Raw genomic sequence first — 23,194 nt, forward strand, 5'->3', positions numbered from 1 at the left:
CAACCCTGGAGGTGTGAGGCGAATGTGCTAACCACTAAGCCACCGAGCCCCCCTAGTAATAATTATAGTAATAATTATATTTTATGCTCTTATTAAAGTCAAGTCAAGAAGTTTTTATTGTCATTTCAACCATATATAGCCGACAATACACGGCGAAATGAAACAACGTTTTTCTAGGACCATGGTGCTAAATAAAATGACATAAAGCTACATAAAACAACACAGAGCTAAGGATTTAGGTCCTTGCCACATAAAGTGCAACAGTGGAAGACAATACAAGACAAATACACAAAATAGCACTGGCCAGTGTGCATACTGTAGATAATAAAGTACATTGTGAAACTAGAGCAATTGTAATCATATTAAAACAGATGGAGGGTTGTGGCAATGGCATTGTCCGTGGAGTGGTTTGGACGATAAGCAAACTGCAAGGGGCCCAGTGATGATGGTAGCTGAGTCCTGATGACAAGCTTCTCAGAGCACTTCATCACGATGGATGTGAGTGCGACAGGACGGTAGTCATCAAGGCAGGAGACTGTGGCCTTCTTTGGCACGGGGACGATGGTGGTTGTCTTGAGGCACGTAGGAACAACGGCACTATTCAGGGAAATGTTGAAGATGTCAGTGAAGACATCTGCTAGCTGTTCTGAATATTCCCTTAAAACTCTATTAAGAGTCCATATTCTCAGACCTATACACCTGCCTTTCCTCTTCTCTCTCTGCCTACGAATCCTTTTCCCTCCCCTCCTTCCTCGATGAACAGTAGTCCAGTTTCCGCTGGCACCCTGTAGGTCAACAGTGCTGGTGGCGGTCGTTGTTAACCCGGGCCTCGACCAATCCGGTCTGGAATTTCCACTGACAATTCGCATGTTTAGATTTGGCATGTTTTACGCTGGATGCCCTTCCTGATGCTAACCTCTCTATTTATCCAGGCTTGGGATCAGCACAGAAGTCTTGGCTTGTAACCCCTGTGGCTAGATATAGTGATATCTTGTTATTATATATTATTAGCTGTTGTTAATTCATTTGTTTTTAGGTAATTAATTTAGTTCATGTTTGTCGATGTTCCTTGGTAAATGACAGCTAATTAAACATTAGGATCAAACATCAGTCCTTTAAAGTACATGAAAAAATTTGCAGGAAATGTTAGAGTATTTGCACTTTCTTTCTTTCTTTCTTTCTTTCTTTCTTTCTTTCTTTCTTTCTTTCTTTCTTTCTTTCTTTCTTTCTTTCTAAGAAACCGTCAAATCTGACAGTTAATCAGTTTTTGATAATGATGGCATTATAAAGATCAACATAAATATGAATAATCTGTGTAAACATGTGCAAAATTGAATTGTTCTGAATCTTATTTTTTTTTTTTGACACTATTTATACTTTAGTTTAAACTCAAATAATCCATGCATTCTTTGACTTCTTTATTTAAGGTTATAGCCAGCTGAGCTAAAGCAAACGAGGCAAAAGCAGGCGTGAGTAGTTATTTCTTCCTTGGTCCGTGTGAGAGAGCCTTCACACACACGCGCACACATACACACACACACACACACACACACACACACACAGCTACTCTGTAAACATACAGCAGGATCTTCTCACAGATGAGCTAAAGGTAAGGTCTCATGCTCAGTTTTTATCTCAGAAAAAAGGCAGTCACGGTTTATTGGAACTGATAGATAGCAGTTAGGAAATGTGATCTGAGATCATCCCTAGAGATTTTGTGCAACATTTAGATAAAACATGTTTATCTGTGAGGGTATTTATGGTGCGTGTAATTAATACTTTATGTGTGAATTGAAAGGAATTTTGAACTTGTCTTCATATTTAGTTTCTGTTCAAGATAAATGTGTAACAGTTAAGAGCATCACGGTTTTACTATCTACATATTTATAATAAACACCTGAAGTGCTGAATCAACATGTAACGCTTTCATCTGTATTCACCTGAAGTTGTTAACACATGCAGTGTTTTATTATCACCGGAGAAATTTCACAAGTAACACCCAAATTAATACATACAGTAATGGGGCTTGCATGCATTCAATTGGGCTTCAATTAATAACTGTTGAATTAATGACAAATATGTTAAATGATGTATTACAGATGCAAATGCAGTGTTTAAAAAAGTAAAAGTTAAATTGGGACAGTAAAAGCAGGAAATTAGAAAAACTGGAATAAGGGTACAGTTTGTGGTGTTTTAAACAATACCTTTAATCTATCATATAATTTTAGAAAGTGGAGTGAGATTTAATTGTTAGGCAAAGAAAGGCGATCAGTGGACATAATGTCGCTTATTAGTAATCTGTTTTGGAGCTGAAAGACTCGATTCTATTAGTTCACTAAGTCGATTGATATGACTCGTTCAAAAGATTCATGATTTTCTTCAATTTTTGTTTGTGTTAAATTTTAAAATTGATTTTAATTTAAACGGTTTTATGCTCCACATTGGCAACATATTCTCACTTTCATTGCCAAAAGCACACATCAAGAACGTAAACAATTCAGTAGCTTTTCTCTACAGAACCCACTCTAGTGCTTAATTTCGGCTTCCTGTTGTATTATCTGTAATATCTGCTTAAGGGGTTGTTTTCTGCATAGGTTTTCCAATAGATTTTTTGTTGTGGCTCCGGGTTCAAGTAGGAAGGCCTGACTTGCAGTGTACGTTCCAGTTTTTCCCAAAGGTCTTCAGAGGGGTTGAGGTCAGGGCTCTGTGCAGGCCACTTGACTTCTTGAGGTCCAACCTTCTCAAAGCCTGTGACCTCCCTTTATGCACAGAGGCATTGCTGTGCTAAAACAGGGTTGAACTAGGCTCCTTAGTGCCAATGAAGATAAATCTTATTCTTACTGCATACTAAGACTTTCTAGACAATTGTGTACTTCCAACTTTGTGGCAATTTTTTAATCGGTTTGGGGAAGACCCAGATATTTTATGATGGTAAGATTTGCATATACCTTTGGCCATGTACATACAAATGCATTCAAAGACAAGTAATAATTGTGACTTACTACAGCTCATTTTGATTCATTTATTAAGTTGCATCCATCAGAGTTGTGGTAGATCTAGAGGCCTTGTTTTTCTAGCAGGAATCACTAGAATCACAAAGCAGCATATAAAACAGGTCAGTGCTGCAAACCACACACACACAAGCTACTTTCTTCTCTTGAACAAGAAAAACAGATTTAAAACGCTAAAAGTTTATAAGGGTCATTGATGAAACACTGAGAAAAACAATGTAAATATTACTATTTGCTTTATACTGATAAGAGTAGTTTTGTGTCCATCCTGGTCTGAATTCCTTTACACAGCATCACATACACATTCATACAGTACATGCTTGTATTCATTTACACCTAGGGAGAGGTGAAAGGAAACCGGAGTAACTAGAAGGAAACTATGCATAAACGGAGAATATGTGAAACACTACACAGACAGTAACCTGAGCCAGTGAGGCAGTAACGGTACCAGATTAGCAGATATTTGAGGGCTTTTGAAAGGACAATTCTCTCGCTTCGGCTTACAGCAAGTCTACATTATGTTGAATTTTATCATGTAAACCTACCATATAGGTCACTGTGCATAAATCTATACATTTACTGACTGTAGTCCCTTGGGCGCTGTTCACAATATATCATTCTCCCTTTTCCCCATGTCCATTGAGATTAAGACACCATGTCTTTAAAACCAGTTCTCAGACATCTAGGGCACAATTAGATCAATAAATGCAAACCTTCCATGTAAAATGTACAGTGCAATCTATAGTAAACATTTTTTTCTTTTGTAAGCTGTCAGACCTCTATATAAATGTATAAATTTCTCATTAGCAAAAGGTTGCATTCCTCAGTCATTAGACAACACCCACTCTCTGAAGTGTGTGACAGAATATATACTGCTATATACATGCATACAGCATATACTACATGCAAGATATGTATGCGTACTGTACATATGTATGTAAATCATATACGATTTTCTTTCTCATGAAGTTGCTGCTCTGTTTGATTATGCTGTAAAACTGAGCAAATAGCATATTTGACAACTTAGCACAAATATTTGTTCAGCTAACAGACATACGACATGCTGTACTACTAAATGTTAGATGTTGGGTTGGGACTCACTTCAGCAGGTGTAACTCACAAGATTTGATCAAAACATTTTATCCTAATGTGTTTCACATATCAAATGAAATAATAAATTGTACTACTGAAAATAGAAAGTAACACCTTTCATGATTTTAAGTTATACACTGAATGAAATGCTTGTGCATACAGTATTTAAAAAAGATTGTGCTAATATAGTTTTTATAGTGTATGTGCAAAAATAGACTAGCTTTAACTCTACTTTGATTTTTGTAATGTTGTTTTCAATTTGTGGAATAAAGAAACTGATTCTTGTCAAGGCCAAAGGCCAAAGCACACTGTGTACAGGTAGACACAAATTTTAGTTCAATTGGTTGTCAATTGAATATATAGTTTGAATTGCATTAGATTTAGTCGCATGTTGTCTGGATGCCATGTGGCAGAATAATAATTACATTTATCCGATATTATAAAGGATGTCTGATCAACTGGTGAAAGGTTCAGGACAGTGCTGAATCTTGCATATTCTGGTTGTGTGATTTGTAGATGGTGCTGTTCAGTGGTGTGTGATGAAGGATTATAAATGAAGTTGTCTTCCAGAGACGACATCATTGCATGCTTTCCACATAAGTCCGAAGAGCATTAAGAGAACCGAACCAATCATCATGATAGACCTGAGCTACCTGAATGAGGAGGAGCAGGAGGCCATTATGGCAGTGTTGAAGAGGGACGCTGAACTGAAGAAGGCAGAGGAAGAGCGAGTCAAGTAAGTCCTCTGCCTCCATATTGAACATAATTAGATCCTAAACCAAACATTTTGCTCTCTTGAGCAAAAAAAGCCAAAGTGAAAAAGTGATGTTTGTCTTGAAATGTAATAAAGCTCCGGCTGATCTCTACCTCTTATCACTCACAGGACTGCTTCAGGGTGAGTAGGCTAATTACATTACCTTCGGCTTTACGTGAAAAAAATTCAGATGGTGCTAAAGATGTCCGTGTGGGTGAACCTGAAGTGGTTCTCTACTTACTTTGTTACTAAGTGTAAAGCATATTGAAAAGCCAAGTTATAAACAGACTGCACATGTAATGGATGAATATGGACATAAAAGGAGGAATGCAGAAACTGGCCACGACTAGGTGATTTCTTTGATTTGCTCAACCATGCTTAAAAGGATTAAGTCTGCCCTTGTGGAATAATTGCCCTGCCCATTTCACATGACCAGCACAGTTTCCCTGAAATTGAGAATGTATTCCACTTGCCATGTTCACATGCCTGACTATAATCAAATTTCTTTGATTTACTGCTTTGGCTCATAAACATATTGTGTTATGACCTTTTTAAATAACTTTTGGACCAGGTAGTTCTAGGCTTGTGTTGAAATAAATACATTTCTTAATGGTTCAGAGAAAACATGTTTAGTTTTTACTTTTAATTATGTGAAAATAATTAATAATCAAAATTTCACTTAAACTACTCTTATTTCAAGAGAGTTGTTTTTATAATTAAATTAAGCCCTTAAGGTTGGAAACATGGTACCTCTGGGGACGCAATTATTAAAGCTGTAGTTGAATGTAATGTTACCTGTGTGACAAGTGGTTCTCTATCTTTATTAAGCAAATATCATTAACTCAAGACACTGTCAATAAAGTTAGTCAGTCATTCCATGAGCAGAGGGTTAACGCTTGTGTTCAGATTAGTGGAATATTATTTTGAATACAATTCCCATGCTATTTCAAAGAATTTATTAATTCATTTATTTATTTAACTACATTGAAATAGGAGAACTGTTGCAAGTGTGCAGTTGTACAACTAGTGGTACTGGTGCAACTAGTTCCATCAGGTCCGATGTATAAAAATTAAATGTAGCACAAGAAAACAGTAGAGTTCAGAAAATCTCTTTAATTTTCATTTATATTTCGATTTTCTTATTTAAAGTGAGCTGTTTTATACAGAATTTTTTATTTAAACAGAATATAATGTTTAAATACAAAATTCTGTATAAAACAGCTCACTTTAAATAAAACAGTTTGGTAAAACCCTCACTTTTTGTGCCATTTAAAATACGATCAAACTGCACGTTTTCTGTTTTATTGCTGATAAAGTAAACAAATTTGTCACTCCTGGAATTTAAATTTTAAGTATTTGCAAATGTGTGAGTAATTAATCATTTATTGTAGCAAACTTTAACTTTGGGCTTCATCCAAGTGTCAGTCAGGTAGACAAACTTGCTTGAGTTACTGTAGATGCCCCATAGTTGGAAAAAAAATAATAATAGACTTCATAGGGACTTATTTGCATGAAGCCAAAATAAAATAATGCAAAAGCAATTACAATGACATCTTGACATTGCCTGATTTTATAGCCATCTACATACATACTTTTGTTTTCTTTTTATTTCTTTAAATTATATTACTCTAATATTATGTTTGCATATTAGGCATCTGCAAGAACAAGGCCCTGAGGAGGGCAAACTGAAGTACATCACAGGGGAGTGGTTTTATGAGGTAAAGTCTCAGAGACACCAGGACAGAATTCACGGCTCAGATATCATCATAGCATCCATGAAACAGAAGAAACCTATGACAGTAGGTAAGTCTCACAACATTAACAGAGTAAACAGCTACAAACAGACACAAAGATGACCTTATCTACAGTAACATGTTTGTCATGTCTTTTTAGAGTTTTCAACACAGTCATGGAGAGATCGACCCAATAAATCTAACAATGATCTCATGACACCGCAACCAAAATCAACAGACAATCTAAAGGAGAGGTGATAAACAACTTTCCAGAAATACTTAAACAGTTTATTTCCTACTTTAGTCCTACCGTGTATGCTTAACTCAGCACAGTTTTGTTTAAAGAACAAATAAAATCATTAAAGTATGTATTAGTGTGTCCCATCCACAGCTTACAGGGATTAGTCTAGATAATAATTTTCACAATACTGTGTGTGTTAGTTAAGGTGAAGCATAAATTTATACCTTTTGTTCATGCCAGAAAACTTTGTGTGATGTATAACATTACTGTTTGGGTAGCTGCCTCATGTCCTACTTTATTCATGTGTGTTTTTGAGGTGTGGAAATCTCATGATTCAAAGTACCGGATGACTCAAACAAGAGTCAACAGAGGCGTTTGCATAACATGGTTTCAGTAGAGTATAAAGCCTATTTTTATTGCTATGCATGTAAATAAAACTGTATTGGAGAAGCGTATTAGTGCTAAGTGAGAAAATGTTAGAAGTGTTTTCTGGTATAGGAACATCTAGAACAGTTTGATTCTTGATTAACTGAATGAACATGAAATGAATCAAATTTTGTAAAAATATAAATTACTATGATTTTTTTTTTCTTTACAAATCTGAATAAAGACACTTGACACTGAGGATCCTAAATTACATGTATACTACATTCTATGGCCAAAAGTTTGTTGACCTCTGACCACTATACCCATATTTGCTTTTTGAACACTATTCCAGATTTACTCCCATTTTTGATGCTATAATTACCTCCACTTTTCTGGGAAGACTTTCCACTAGACTTTGGAATGTGGCTGTGGGAAAATTGCCCATTCGGCACAAAGGCATTAGTGAGGTCAGGTATTAATGTAAGGTGAAGAGATCTGGAGTGCAGTCAGAGGACCAGTTCATCCTACTGGGGTTCAAGTCAGGGCTTTGTGCAGGCCACTCGAGATCTTTCAAAGCAAACATGACTTATGCTGGAATATCTCGAGACCCTTTAATTCCAGTGAAGGGAAATTGTATTGCTACAGCATAAAAGAACATCCAAAGGCCTTAATATGGGTGTCCAAAAAATGTAGTCATATAGTTTATATAACGTAATCCAAGGTTCATGTACATACAAAGAGAATTATTTCAACATGCAGAGGTCTAAAAAAAGCATGGAATTTAAAGACACTCCTTTGACGATATCAAGAAATATGGAAATACCCTTAGAAAAATTAATCTATGGGAGAAAATTATTAATTCTGTTTTCTAAAACGGCAATCCCAATAGAGATTACATTTCATGTTTTCCCTTTAAATGATGCAGTTAAAGAGCATAAAAATGAGCAGGAAATCTAAGCATATCAAGGAAATAATATAAACTAAAAGAAAAAAAGAAAAAAAATGAACCCAATTTGCATATTCACACAACCTCCTCTTTGTGTACGTAACAGGAGACCAACAGAGACTCAGCAAGAAAGTCGAAACAGGGTAAGCAAACTGCTTACTGATCACTATAACACTATATCTTTCCACTGACTTTTTTTGTAAGCAGTAAAAAGAATCGTCCTCGTTCCTAAAATTTCCTTTATTATTGTTGATCAACATTCATTTTTACCTGATTTAAAGATCAACATGTTTTATAAAGAATTTCAAAAATATATACCACTATTCAGGGGGCACGTTCGCGGTTCACGTGGTTAGCACGTTCGCCTCACACCTCCAGGGTCAGGGTTCGATTCCCGCCTCCACCTTGTGTGTGTGGAGTTTGCATGTTCTCCCTGTGCCTCGGGGGTTTCCTCCGGGTACTCCGGTTTCCTCCCCCGGTCCAAAGACATGCATGGTAGGTTGATTGGCATCTCTGGAAAATTGTCTGTAGTGTGTGATTGCGTGAGTTAATGAGAGTGTGTGTGTGCCCTGTGATGGGTTGGCACTCCGTCCAGGGTGTATCCTGCCTTGATGCCCGATGACGCCTGAGATAGGCACAGGCTCCCCGTGACCCGAGGTAGTTCGGATAAGCGGTAGAAGATGAATGAATGAATACCACTATTCATAAAATCTTGCTCTTACTTCTTTTGTTTCCAGCAAAGACACAATCCATTCAACAATGTGCCAATGGATCTAGATTTTGATGTAACAAATGGACCCTTAGTGCCTGAAACTAAGAATCCACCAGGTACAGGTTACATACCATATTATCAACTATGTGAAATACATATTGATGCCAGTTTATAAGGTATACCTATCAAGTAGCATGTTTGACGTCTTTTGTCTTTCAAAACAATGTAAAAGTGACTAGGCATGGATCTACCAAGATGCTGGATATGCCGTGCAGGAATAATGTAGCATGTAGCACAACATAATACACTTAAATCTGGCCTGATGTTTTTCCTCTGTTCTGATACTTGATTTGCACATCATCTGAACCTGCATCTGAAAGAATTTTTGTATTTTGTTGCTGTCACATGAATAGCTGATTATTTGATTGATAATTTCATACATACGTAGCTGGTGAATGTATAAATAAAGGTACTGGTTAAGAACCTAGTACATGGATGTCATTTATTAGGTAATGACTGTTTCATTAAATCTTGGTTCACCTTCTGAATATTTATCTGCATATTTCTTCATCAGATGTGGATTCTACACTAAATAAAGAAGGATCAGAAATAGACACCAAGACCAAAGTTTTTCACATTTTACCAGAAAAACCCCCTCGTCAAAAGCCTGTGCCAAAAAAAAGAACGAAAATTTTTAATGTCCAGAACTCAGCTGCAGACAGCACCAGCTCTATCTCCAGCCAGAGTGTGTCTACAAATACATCTGTGTCCACACAAAGTGCATCTACATGCTCCAGCACCATGTCCCCTGTGTCCACCCAGAGCATGTCTACAAACTCTGACAGTAGGTCTACTCTGTCCACTCAGAGCATGTCTACAAACTCAGAAATCAGGTCTCTTCCACCAAAAGGTATCCTCAAACACAGTTCCAGCTGCAGCTCCAGTGACTCCAACATCAAAAGCCGGCTGCCTCAACCCCGCAAAACCCTCAATATTGCTTCCACCAAGACTGGTCATGAACACATTCTTGAAGAGAATGCAGTAACCCAGGAGAGTATAGAGGAGTCTTCCCTCAAAGACAAAGAACCACTAAAGCCCACTTCACCACAGAAGTCGACCTTTCCAACATCACGACTGCCAGTTCGATCCTCAATGGTGCTGAATAATCCAACACAAACAGCTAAAGAGAAGCCAAACATTCAACCAAGACTGAGTCTGAGTTCCAGCACACAGTCAAATGATGAACAAAAAACAGAAGGCATACTGGATACTAAGCAACAATGTGAAAAGAGTTTAAATTGGTTGATATCTGCAGAACCAGAAAAACAAAATATAGCTGATGGAATGATAAAGGAACCTCTCTCGATTCCTAGAGCAAGGGCCAAGTCACCATATGAAGCCCTGTTAGCCAAACCATTAAAGGAGAGCATAAACCCTCAAATCATACTGAAGAACCAAGAGAAAGAGGACAGTAAGGCATCTAAGAGGGAAAATGAAACGACAGAAGAAAAATTGGTCCGTCCTTTAAGCATTAGAGGTAAACTATTAATTATAAAATTCTGCTTGAAATTATATTTTATTACATATTTTTATATATATTTGATTTAGGTGTGTCTTCACCAGTGTTGGAGAGAAACTAGCTACAAGAAACAAGCTTAACTATAGGCTAAATTTTTGTAGCATTATACCACTATTTCCTTGTGCAAATAATTAGTTCTGCATTACTATTGAATTAAACAAATCACAATCTATTGTGTCCATCCAAGTTCAATAATTATCTAATTATAATTAGTGTAGAAAGCTCACTGGTGAGTATACCAAAGGAATTAAGGCTTTAAGCAATAATTTACAGAGAATCACAATCACAATTATTATCTTTTTGTTAACTAACTAGCTGGTTATGAGGGTGATCAAAAGTGAAAGCATTAGGTAATGAGAATTTTTATTCAATTAAAGAAATTGAAGCAATAAGAAGATTGACCAAAACAGGTAACTTAGGGAATGGCAACTGATCTTAAGTGTTTTTTAAACTAATAGCTAGCAAGTCAAGTCAAGAAGCTTTAATTGTCATTCCAAACATGTATAGCTAATGCAGTACATAGTAATATGAAACAGCATTTCTCCAGGACCCTGGTCAAACTACATCAATTAACATATAGTAACATAAAACAAAACAGAGCTACATAGAACACCACAGAGCTAAGGACTGGAAGTAAGTTGTCCTATCCACATCAGTGCATCGTTTGCAACTAGTGCAAACAGTGCCGGACAAATTACAGTGCAGACAGACAATACAAAACACTACAGGACAAAATACGCAAGCTATCGCCAACCAGTGTGCATTCTGTATGTTGTACAGAACACTGTGCAAAAATATAGGGTCGTAAAAATTGTGCAAAGAGGGTTGTAAACCAGAATTGTAGTAGCAGTTGGACAAGGTATTGAAATGTGGTGTGCAAAACAGCAGTTGAATGAATGTGCAAAACAGCGATTGAGTGAATGTGTGTGTTCAGTAACATTTCAGTTCTGACTTTTGAAAATCCTGATGGTTTGAGGGAAGAAACTGTTGCATCTGGTTGTGAGGGCCCGATTGCATCAGTCAATACAAAAGAGCATCCAAAGATGTAAAGATTTAGGCAAGGCAAGGCAAGGCAAGTTTATTTGTATAGCACATTTCATACACAGAGGTCATTCAAAGTGAAGAAAACAGTTTATAAGAGAGAAAAAAATATGTGTAAAAATATAAGAGACACACGATAAAATCATAATAAAACAAAGAACAATTATGTGATTTTAATAAAAACAGTTTAAAATATGTTAAAAAGAATAAAACAGGAGAAAAAGTGATTTGGATAAAAAGTGCAGTCATTGTGAAGCAGCACCGTGCTCATTTAGTAAATGCAGAGTTAAACAGATGTGTTTTTAATCTTGATTTAAAAGTGTCTACTGTTGAAGCACATCTGATCTCTTCTGGAAGCTGATTCCAGCTATAGGTGGCGTAATAACTAAATGCTGACGCACCTTGTTTTGAGTGAACCCTTGGTATCTCTAACTGACCTGATCCTAATGATCTGAGTAGTCTGCTTGGTTTATATTCAATTAGCATATCTGTAATGTATTTCGGTCCTAAGCCATGAAGTGATTTATAAACGAGTAACAATACTTTAAAATCTATTCTAAATGTAACTGGAAGCCAGTGTAAGGACCTGAGGACTGGAGTGTTGTGCTCAGATTATTAATCTGTTGCACTAATTGTCACTGTTTAATTTAATATTATACTTATTACTGTATGCCATGCAATAATATTAACTGTCAGATATAACCAGAAACAAATTAAAGAAAGATTAGTGGAGCGATTCTTCTATGTATCAGTTATGGTTTTCCTGATGCTTCCATCCTCTTCTTACTAAACAACACAACCTATTTTGTGCAGTTGATTTTCAGCATCAGTGTACTAAGCTAGATTTATACTGGCTTGTAGTGTAACTAATTGCTTTATCACACTGGTCTTCACACACAGTCTATGATTGATTAGTTGTTGTTTTAGACTAACAAAATGTGTCTTTGATTGTTTTTTTTTTCTTTTTTCAATGCTATATTGGATTTTACAGATCAACAGGCATATGAAGCCAGCAACCCAACTAATGCATGTAATAGGACCGATCCTTCCTTTGCGGCATGTGAAAGTGACTACATGCCATGTCCGTTTGATATGAAGATAACTAGAGGCACTAACAATAAGACAGAGAATCGCACAGGCCCTCTTATGGCCAACCTCCGTTCTCCCAAAGCTTCTGAAGAACAAGGAGACTCCATTGCTAAAGTTTTAGAATGGTTCAGCAGGAGCTCAGACAGCAGTGATAGACTTGACTGTGAGGGCATTATGCCAGACACTGAAGATGATATCAGGATTGAAGACATTGACTTTGACACTGAGATCAATTCAAGACCCAACGCAGAGAACAATGTATACTTGATCATTCCAAGACATATGCATGAGGATAGAGCTATGACGAGTGATGTATTTTTAAACAAGAGTGATTTAGCAGTAGAGAAAGATAAGAAAGAGACTTCTATGAATTCTCAGGCTGTTCAGGATCTAATTGATCAGACTAAACCACTGAGCACAGAAGAAATTTCTGCCATTGGATCTTCTAGTCTATTTAGGCACAGATCACCACAGGACACCAGTATTAGACTGTTGGATTCTGAAAAAACAACTCCAAAAGAGAAAGAGCTTGAGATCACTGACAAAAAAAAGGGAAGTAGAAATACTGAGAAGACTGGAATTCTAGACAATAATCCCAATCAACATGAACTGCAAGGATTTAAAGCTAGTCACTCACCAAAAATCGACAATTTGCAGTCACTGTGGGAACAAGGTACCATTGAGGAACCAGTGATGCTACTGAGCAAACCAAACATAAATTCTGAAAAGGAAAATATTGACCAAAATAATTTTGGCAGGAAGGTAATTGAGTTTAAAGAGGAACCAACCAAAACTGACATTAGTCCAAAATATTCAGTAAATGAGAACAAAAAATATGTGAACAAATCTCATGTAAAGAACATTTCAAATGTTGGTGAGATACAAGCTGATGACATCACATATGAACATTTAAATAAAAAAGAAGATAGCGACAGAGATAAATCTAAAGATATACAAGCACCAATGAGCAATATAAATCAGATAAAAGATATAATGGCTCTAAGTAGCACCTCAGACAAGGATGGTAACAAATGTTTGGACCAAAAATCCTCATCTTCAATAGATTTAAGACTCCAGATAGGAGATCACAGCAATGACAATGTTGGAGGAAATGATAATAGTAGTGAGGAAGGATGTGCAACAATACTAGAGATGGACCAAAAAATAAAGACAGAGGAAAAAGAATCACAACTAAGTCCTACACCAACATCTAGTGTTCCATCCCAGCAAGAAAACCCAGTCCCAGTAGCAAAGAAAAGCATCCAGCAACAAAACAACAAAGCAGAAAGGATCAAGGAACTCAAATCATTTTGGGAAAAAGAGAAATTGCAATCAAACATACGTACGAAATCAATGGCAGCAAATGACACGAACTCATCTGCGACGTTTACAAAGCTGAATAAAAGGTTCACCAAATCAGAATATGATCTAAGTACCATCAGCACAGAATCTGAGCCAGAAACTTTTTATTTTACGGTTCTTCCACTACGAGACAGAATAGACAAGACAGTCACAGGAGAAGGTATGAACAGTTTACAGTTTAAGATGCTCCGTGACTTCTGGGCAGGATCTAGCAAGCAGTCATCCAATTTTGAAAACAAAATTCATAAGCAATTAAGTCAGGATGGTAAACAAGCAAAAACTTACAAAGAGGTAAGTCAACTTGAACAGGTGGATACAAAACACTCTTCGAACCAAAATACGTGCCCAAACCAGGCAGAAAAGGGGTTTGGAAATGATAATAGAAATACTATGCCTATGACTTCAGAGACAGAAAGACAGCTCCAGTCATTTTCAAAAGAGAAAACTGTTGACAAAAGTCCTGATATTGGTACCACAGCTAACTTGCATATTTCTCCAACTGAGCCAGATGTTCTGAGATCATCCCATTGTCCTCAGCCAAAGAGTGGCTTAAAGTTATCTCCAAAAGATACATCATCTCCTAAAACTCCAGAATTCCAGCAGCAGACTAGAAGTACTGGCAAAGGAACTTTACATGGAAGAGGAAATTCTCTTCGACGTGCCACCAGCATGTTTGCAATAAATACGGAAACTCAAGGTGAAAATTTACCCTTGCAGTCTAAGAAGGTATCTGACACAGTCCGCCCACAGCTTGGGAAGATGCCAGAAAGTACGGTGTTATCATCTACAAAAACACCAGAATTTAAAGAAGTTAATTTACAGTCCAAAAAATCTCCAGAAATCACCAAGAGTAAGCAAAGCGCCACTGACAGAAGCACTTCTGAGGATCTTGATTCTCAACCTCTTGCCAGGTCATTTGTTTCACGAGACAATCAGCATTATCTGGGAATCACTGAAAACAGAGGCAAGGACATTTCTCCCCAAGGTACACTGCAGAAGAAGAGTGAATTAGTGTGCACCTCCTTTCAGACAGACGGTAGTGTGAGGTGCTGTCTTGAGAACGCTGACACTCCCATAGACGCTGCAGAGCTTCGCACCAGAAGAGGGAGCTGGGGACATGCAAGTGAAGATAACCCTGAGACCTTAAATAGAGTTGATTCCTTCTCTGGGACAAGTGCAAACTGTGAGACATACATTTTGTTAGAATGTTTCATATTTATATAAGATGGAGTATTTGCTTTAAACAGCTATAAGTAAAGTGTAACTTACAATCTAAAATGAATTGTTGAGATTAATGTGCACATTATCTAAAAATAACCCAATATAGTGACTTTAACAACATAGGAACATGACATTTTAGCCCTTATGAAGGCCTCGTGTGAGGGCTGAAATGTCACATTTTATTCCAATAAACTGTCTGTTTTATTATTCAATACAGTTAGTGTTGCACTGCATAGCTATGAAGATCTTGTTAAATGTTCTCAAAAATATTACAGTCTAATGATGTTCATTTTAAGAGGATATTTAAAATTAAGTTACTTTGGCCATAGACACATTTTTACTAGCTCAAAGAATTTGGCAGCATCGGTTCTGGGGAAAAGTAGTTTTTTGTTTACTCAAGCGTTGCAGTATGTTTTAACTTTGTTGTTATATTTAATATGTTATTTGATCTCGTGTATAATTACTCCTCTGTTTTTAATTCTGTTTCACACATGTGCCAGTCACTGAAGTGAGCCTAGTTCAAGAAGCGCTAAGACGGGCATCCACTAGACCTGTATACCATAAAAGCCTTGAAGACATTACTGCAGTACCTCGTGAGCATTAGTTATATTTACTGTGTCAAAAATATGAGTCATGTGAAAATTCCTTTTATAGATGTAATTAAGTGGATGTTTGGAAATATTTGCCAAACTGTTACAATGCAATATCTGTAATTGCTTTTCACCTTCAATCTGTAAGTACAAGCATTCGTTTCATTGTCATGACTTTATAAATTTACTCCTGTAGTAATGTTAAAACTCTTTGGTCTATATGGCTTCAATGTCTTATTGTGCAGCATAGAACAAGCTCAGCAATTTAATTTGTTTTGTTGTGGTCTGATATCCGTTAGGACAAAGTAAAAAAAGCAAACACATGGATGATTTCGTGACTAGCAGCTATGCAAGTATGACTCTTTCTATCTGTCCAATTTAAAAAAAAAAATTTTCATCAAACATTCTGAGAATTTTATAAAGTAAAGCAGAGATAAGTGTTTATTTTTTATGTTTTGTATCATACATACAGTCTCCAGCACTCCATCGCCATCTTCATCTTCCTTCTCTGATAAAGAGCACTTGAGGAAAATCAGCAAATCGGTTCCCAATTTCTTGGAGAATGAGGTAGAGTATGATCACAAGGAATGCTTAATATTTGGTCTTCTAGACAATTTTAAAAAAATCTGACAGAGCTAAAAAAAAACTTTTTTTTTAGTAAAAATTATTTTTCCCAAAAATATGTTCATTGATCAGGTCATTGGCTGTCATGATTTAACAAAACCTACAGAAATATAAATGCTATACGGAGTGATGTTGCATCTAAGACTGGTTAGAATATTCACAGCACACAACATTTACATTTACAGCATTGCACGTGTTAGTATTTTTAGAGTGATATATTTATATATTTTATAATATATACAATATAAGTTTTTTTTTTATGCTTTTTATCTAGAATGATGGAGATGAGAGTGACTTGGAGTGCAGCTCCCACAGTAGCAAGCACTGGAAGAACAGTCCTCAGGCTAAACTTAAAAGCCACTCTCGCATGACCGCAGCGCCTTCTGTATGTTGATGCTTGTTTGATTGATGTTTTATATTTAAAGATTTTATCAGATATCAGCAGTCATCCAGATTATCTGCAGCTGTCACTTCCATGTAACATGATCATAAACTATAACTGGTACTAATACTCCTGCTGCTACTACCACCACTACTATTATTAAAACTACTATTACTGTACCAACACTTCTACTACAACCACTATAACATCTACTATACTATTGCTATTATAATAATACTACCACCACCATTACTATTATTGATACTACCCCTGCTACTACTATAATAATAATACTTTTACCACTACTACTGCTACTTCTACTACTGCTATAACAATACTACTATTACCACCAGTAGCTACTACTACTGCTATCACTATTACTGCTACTACTATTTCTACTACTGTTATTATAATAATACTCTTAAACTACTTCTTCTATTGCTATTATTAATATGAATATTAACTACTTAAACTATGTCTACTCCTGCTATTACTACTACAACTGCTATTGTTAGTACTACTATAAAGCTACTACTGTTTCTCCTGCCCCTCAGTGCCTCATCATGTATTTATACCCACAGATGAGCAGGAGCATAATAAGCATTTCCAGTGCGGACTTTGGGAATGTTGAAGTTCAAGGGACGATCCAGTTTTCAATCAGCTATGTCCAGAAGCTAAGGGAGTTTCACATCTTTGTAGTTCAGTGCCAAAATCTAGCTGCAGTAGATGTGAAGAGGAATCGATCTGACCCGTGAGTAGACTAGAATGTTTGTACTCCTTCAGTGTCTGATACACATGACATATACAAACTTACTGCTACATACTTGTTATCCAATCAGCCAATCATTTCACAGTGAAATTATGCAGATAGAGGTCAAGGGCGTCTGTTAACGTTCATAGAAAACTGGGGAAGAAAAAAATGGGGAAGAAAAATGACTCAGCTGATGCCAGATGGGAAGGAATAAATATTTCAGAAACTGCTGGTATTCTCAGATGTTCACTCACGACAGTCGCACATGCACAATAGTCTGTTTGTGGAAAAAACCTCTTGTGATCAACGCTGGTTTTTCTAAAAGAAAGCTTACTGTAACCACTCTGTACATCAATAATAAACAGAAAAAGCATCTTAGAATACATCAGACTCCTGTTCTTTGCTGACAGGACTGAAACCCGACGTGGTCTTCTTCTGTTGTAACCCATCCAGCTCAACATTTAACATGTTGTGTCTTCTGAGATGCTTTTCTGCTCAACACGGGTACAAAGACTGGTCATTTGATTCGCATTTTTAGCATTCTCTTTTCATCAACAAGGTGTTTTCACTTTTGAGTTGTATTTGCATAAGACCATGTATTGCTCTGCTGCCACATGATTGGCTGATTGGACAAACTGCATTAATGAGAAGCTGCACAAGTTTTCATAATTAAGTGGCTGATGTGTGTATATTTGATCAAATTTATGTGCTTACTCATACTTGCTCTTGTTTTAGGTATGTTAAGAGTTACCTTATACCTGACACTGCCAATCTGGGAAAAAGAAAAACATCAGTGAAAAAGAAGAACTTGAACCCAACATATAATGAGATTCTTAGGGTAAAGAATATGAAATAACTTAAATATGTAATTAAAGTTTAAATGCAATAGTATATGTATTTGAGTTGCACATAAAGAACACAAACATTAAAACATATATAATATAATATAATATAATATAATATAATATAATATAATATACAGTACATATAACCACAGTTCTAAATTTTAACTACAGTATTTCCTTTTTTTAACCTAATACAGTATAGAGTTCGAATGGAGTACTTAAAAACCCAGATCCTTAACCTGTCTGTTTGGCATAATGACACATTTGGTCGCAACAGCTTCCTGGGAGAGACAGAGATTGACCTTTCCAAGTGGGACTTTGGAAGCCCTTGGATCAACTGTTTACACCTCAAACCAAGGGTAAATTATGGCTCTTTTTAGTAATTCGCTGTATATATTACACTGATTAGCCATGACATTAAAACCGCTGACAAGTGGAGTGAATATCATTGATTGTCTTCTTCCAATGGCACTTGTCAAGGAGGCTGGGATATATTATGGGACAGCTGTCAATCTGGTGCAAACATCTTGGTGCCAGATACCACAGCACACTGACAGAGGTCTTGTGGAGTTCATGGGGCACACAATATTACACAATATTTGGCAGGTGGTTTTAATATGATGGCTGATTTGTGTATATTTAAGCATTTAATTAAACATTTTAAATGTTATAGTTTCCCAAAATAAATCTTTCTGTTTTATGCAGTTGTATGTCTTGATTTTAATGTGATCTCAGACTTATGGACCTCACTTCTCAAATTTAGAAATAATACAAATTTTGCACCTTAGATGGATTTGTATTTTTTCAACATCTCTTGTTTTAGAACACAAGCAGCATCCTGTCCACTGATGAAAGGGGCGAGATGAGACTGGCCATACGGTTCTTACCTCACATCTCCCTTTGTAAGAGCTTATGACTTTACTCTGACTTCTGCAATTTCTTTACATTTTGAATCCAGTCCATGCGAGCCTGACCCTCACCATACATTTACTTTCTTTCGTTTTCTAATCCTTTAGGCAAACTTTCAAACATTTTAAAAGAGAAAATCCCTTGTCTTGAAGGGGTATACAGAGAACCCCTGCCTATAATTAAATTAAATTAAATTGAATAAATTATATTTAATTCAGTTTTACTTGTATACTGCTTTTCATTATAGTCGCCGTCACAATGTAGATAACGGGAAAGAAACTCTTTCTCTTCTGGATGACACCAGAGAGTAAAATTGATGTTATTACATTGTACACATGTAAAAGATTAAAAACAAACAGCTTTAAGTGTAAATAATATGAACACATTATGAAAAAGCTATCTGTGATGAACATATTATAGCACAGGTTATTTTTTTTTACTGTCATTTGTGTATCAGGCCATCAAATAAAGTGTCACTGAAGATAACAAAAGTGGTCCTGAGAATCAGTTAAGATTATTTTATTGGTTATAATGTGTCCTTTCTTTTATTCCTTTTTTCTTGTCTCTCTTTTCCAGCAAAATCGGCCCTAGGCTCAGGTGAAATTCACATTTGGGTCAGAGATTGCAGGAACCTGCCTCTGATTCGTGGTGTAACAATAAACCCATATGTGAAATGGTAATGTCCTTAAAGAGCATTAGCTATTAGTTTATGGCTCTCATACTTTTATTTTGTTGCTCTTCTGTTATATTGTGTAATCATAACAAGTAATTTGCATGTCATATATGCAATCAAACAGCTACATTTAACCTCCTACGACCTGGTGTCCACATACGTGGACATCACTGCATCTCAAATGCAAGGCCAAACCAAAGCTTGGGTCTTAGGAGGTTAATGTGCTTCTCAGCACTGGCAAGTCACTGGCATTTTTTTGTTGTTGTTCCACTTTCATTTCATAAAACAACTCACTCTCTGTCTACAATTTCCTTAAGTGAGCTCATTTCAATGTCAAGCTTAATGTTAATAATAATCCTATAGCACCTGTCATGTTTTGTGTGCGTTTGCTTCTGTAGTTATGTGCTGCCCGATACCAGCAAAAAGAGCTGCCAGAAGACACGAGCGTTAAAGAGGACAGCAAGTCCTGTGTTTAACCACACAATGGTGTATGATGGATTCAGGACAGAGGACCTGAAAGAGGCCTGTGTGGAGCTCACAGTGTGGGACCGCGACCGACTCTCTGATCACCTGGTAGGAGGACTGAGACTCGGTCTAGGAACAGGTACATATGTTTTACTGAAGCTGTAAACCTTTATCAACTTGTGTTTCTATTTCTCTTGCTTTTGTTTAATGTGTTTATATGGTTATGATTATTGGATTTACATAATTTAGCATTTAGCATTTTTTTTTTGTATGGAATAGTTTGTAGCCTATAAAGTTTATATTCTAATAAGGACTGGCTATGCTACAGTAAACTGCCCCTAGGTGCTCTATGATGGACTGGCATCCCATCCAGACTTTTTCCTTCCTTGGGCAGAGCATTCCAAGAATAGGCCCAAGATCCAAAACGACCCTAAGGAATTTATGGATAGAAAGTTTTGTAACGTATACGAGCTGTCCTTAATCAGTTTAGTTTACCGGCTTAGTTAGTTAGGTGACACACTCCTGTGCCAGGCTGTACACTCATTCACACCGTGTGGGGTTTCAGGGATTCTTTGGATGACACTACAGCACATCAGGCACATTATATAACAAGTGTGTTAAGATCCCCATTCTGTCTGAACAGGCCATGTTTCCATCTGTTTATTAGTGACCCAGGTGTCCTGCTGATCCTCCACATAATTGTTGTTTGTTGAGTTAAATACATGTCTTCTGTTTATGAGATTTTATGATTCCCTGATTCCATTTTTTTACTAAAGCCCTTCTTTTTTAAACCTACCTTTTTGATCACATTAGATTTTGTACATTTTGCTTTCCATCTCTCTTACAGGGCAGAGTTATGGCACAAACGTGGACTGGATGGACTCCGTTGATAAGGAGGTAGCTTTATGGCAAAGAATGATGGATTCCCCAAATGAGTGGGTGGAGGATGTGTTGCCGTTGCGAATAATGACAGTAGCAAAACTTACTTAGAAATAATGTTGTTATAAAATGCCAAAATGCAATAACATTCTCTCATTGAGTGCTTTACTGGGTTTCATTTGATCTTAAAACAACTTGAATTCTTTCTGGTGTGGATTCCACAAGATTCCTTTGAGATTCTGGTCCATGGTGACATGATTGCTTCACACAATCCCTGCAGAGTTTTCATGTGCACTTTCAAGCTACGAATCTCCTCTTCTACCACATCCCAAAGATGTTCCATTAGACTTAGATACAGTTACTGGGAAGGACGCTGAAAAACATTGAACTCATTGCCATGTTAATGAATCCAGTTTCAGAGAACTTTTTCTTTGTGACAATGTGCATTACCTGGAAATAGCAGTTAAAAGTTAAATTGTGGCCATGATGGAATGCACATGGTCAGCAACAATACTCTGTGGCATTCAAGCGATGATTGGTTGGAAATAACAGAACGTCAAAGAATACATTCCCTACACCAGGTCAACACCTACTGTATATCAGCCTGGACTATTTACACAAGGCAGGTTGGGTCCATGGTTTCATGATGTTGGCACCAAATCCTGTCCGTACCAAACAAGGCCAGGATTCAACCCAGCCAGTATGTCACCAACAAACATGCCACAATCAAAATAACTTTAGATCACACTTTCCCCATTCATATGGTTATTGTGAACATTGCACTGCCATATCATTGACTGATAATTTCATGAATGAGCAGGTTTACCATTGTTTCTAATAAAGTACTCAGTAACTACATGATTAGTATTTTTATTTATACTACTCAGCACTTCTAATCATATTGTAACATTAAACAAGTAAACATACATTATATTACCACACTATCCTGCTGATACAAAAAAAATATATATTTTATTCACATAGCATTTATATTCATATTCACAGCATTTGGCATCATCTACTTTGGCAGCAACTCCCATATATATTGTTGTTTGAACTGATATTTTAAATTCACCTAATAAATTGTTGTTTTGTTGACTGTTTATTGATTGTAATCTACATTTTCATGTTTCTACCACTAGGTCATGTAAAGTTTCATATAAAGGTTTTCAGAAGGTCTTCTTAAGAACAAATGGTTGATTGTTTGTACAATTTATATGAAACCATAACTATAAGAAGTATATTAATTTGATTTGACTGAAGGTCACTGCAAGGTCAAATATTTTTGTATTTTTTGTAAGCGTACTTTCAAATTAATAACAAGAAGGACTAGACTTGTTGGATTTTAAGACATTCTTAGTCACACCGTTGGAATCGAGTTCTACTTGATTTAAAAAGATGGTCTCACATGGGGCCTAGGAAGCACAGTGTATCGTTTACCTTTTGTTCAGTTTGTTGGCACATTTCCTAAAAGATTACATCACAATTGTAACTTATGCTGCACATATAATCTGCCCTATCACAGGTTTAGGATCACACACTATAAACAGCAGTTCAGTTAGCTGCCTGCTTTTTTTCCTTAGCGTTTCTTTCCTTAGAATTTTCATTATGATAAGTTTAGCATGGAACCTCATTGCAAATGAGATGTCCAGAAAATCTAGGGTGAATATCTAGCACCTTCATTTTGGGCTGCATCTATCTCTTTGAATGAATTCCTGGAGTTTGCCATTCTTAAAATGTGAATTGGTGAATTGGTTTTAAATGAACAAATATCTATCCAAAATACAGGAACCGCTTCTGATTTAATCTCTCCATCTGTCCACTGGTTTGAGGATGGCACCAAGAGAAGAGATGATATTATTGATTAATATTGATCCTCTTACAAAACCCCTGCCAGAACCAGGAATTGAACTGGTTGCCTCAGTCAAA

At 36.5% G+C, this 23,194-nt stretch overlaps 1 protein-coding gene across 2 annotated transcripts; it reads left to right on the forward strand.

Moving 5' to 3' along the window:
• The first annotated feature begins 1,524 nt into the window (after positions 1 to 1,524).
• Positions 1,525 to 22,121, forward strand: sytl2b (synaptotagmin-like 2b). 2 transcript variants are annotated; one of them, XM_060887824.1, is made up of 19 exons: positions 1,525 to 1,609; positions 4,620 to 4,839; positions 6,509 to 6,660; positions 6,751 to 6,844; positions 8,250 to 8,286; positions 8,881 to 8,971; positions 9,430 to 10,392; positions 12,467 to 15,109; positions 15,648 to 15,740; positions 16,037 to 16,090; positions 16,210 to 16,304; positions 16,636 to 16,746; positions 17,325 to 17,494; positions 18,230 to 18,332; positions 18,537 to 18,698; positions 19,163 to 19,241; positions 19,825 to 19,924; positions 20,320 to 20,525; positions 21,234 to 22,121. In XM_060887824.1, the coding sequence occupies exons 2-19, from the start codon at positions 4,739 to 4,741 to the stop codon at positions 21,374 to 21,376; spliced, it is 5,397 nt and encodes a 1,798-aa protein (XP_060743807.1). In that variant the 5' UTR covers positions 1,525 to 1,609; positions 4,620 to 4,738; the 3' UTR covers positions 21,377 to 22,121. The 2 variants fall into 2 exon arrangements, with proteins under 2 accessions (XP_060743807.1, XP_060743808.1); XM_060887825.1 differs by lacking the exons at positions 1,525 to 1,609; positions 4,620 to 4,839 and having other exon boundaries at positions 6,516 to 6,656.
• The last annotated feature ends 1,073 nt before the right edge of the window (positions 22,122 to 23,194 follow it).

Source organism: Tachysurus vachellii, chromosome 15 (assembly GCF_030014155.1).
Source record: "Tachysurus vachellii isolate PV-2020 chromosome 15, HZAU_Pvac_v1, whole genome shotgun sequence".
NCBI classification, from domain to species: Eukaryota; Metazoa; Chordata; class Actinopteri; order Siluriformes; family Bagridae; genus Tachysurus; species Tachysurus vachellii.

What these genes read in the sequence shown, in the direction of transcription:
- sytl2b (XM_060887824.1), top strand. Translation starts at nt 4,739, where the DNA reads ATGATAGACCTGAGCTACCTGAATGAGGAGGAGCAGGAGGCCATTATG. An exon ending in CTCTGGGACAAGTGCAAACT is followed by an intron (nt 15,110 to 15,647) that starts GTGAGACATACA and finishes CACATGTGCCAG; the next exon opens with TCACTGAAGTGAGCCTAGTT. An exon ending in GAGACTCGGTCTAGGAACAG is followed by an intron (nt 20,526 to 21,233) that starts GTACATATGTTT and finishes TCTCTCTTACAG; the next exon opens with GGCAGAGTTATGGCACAAAC.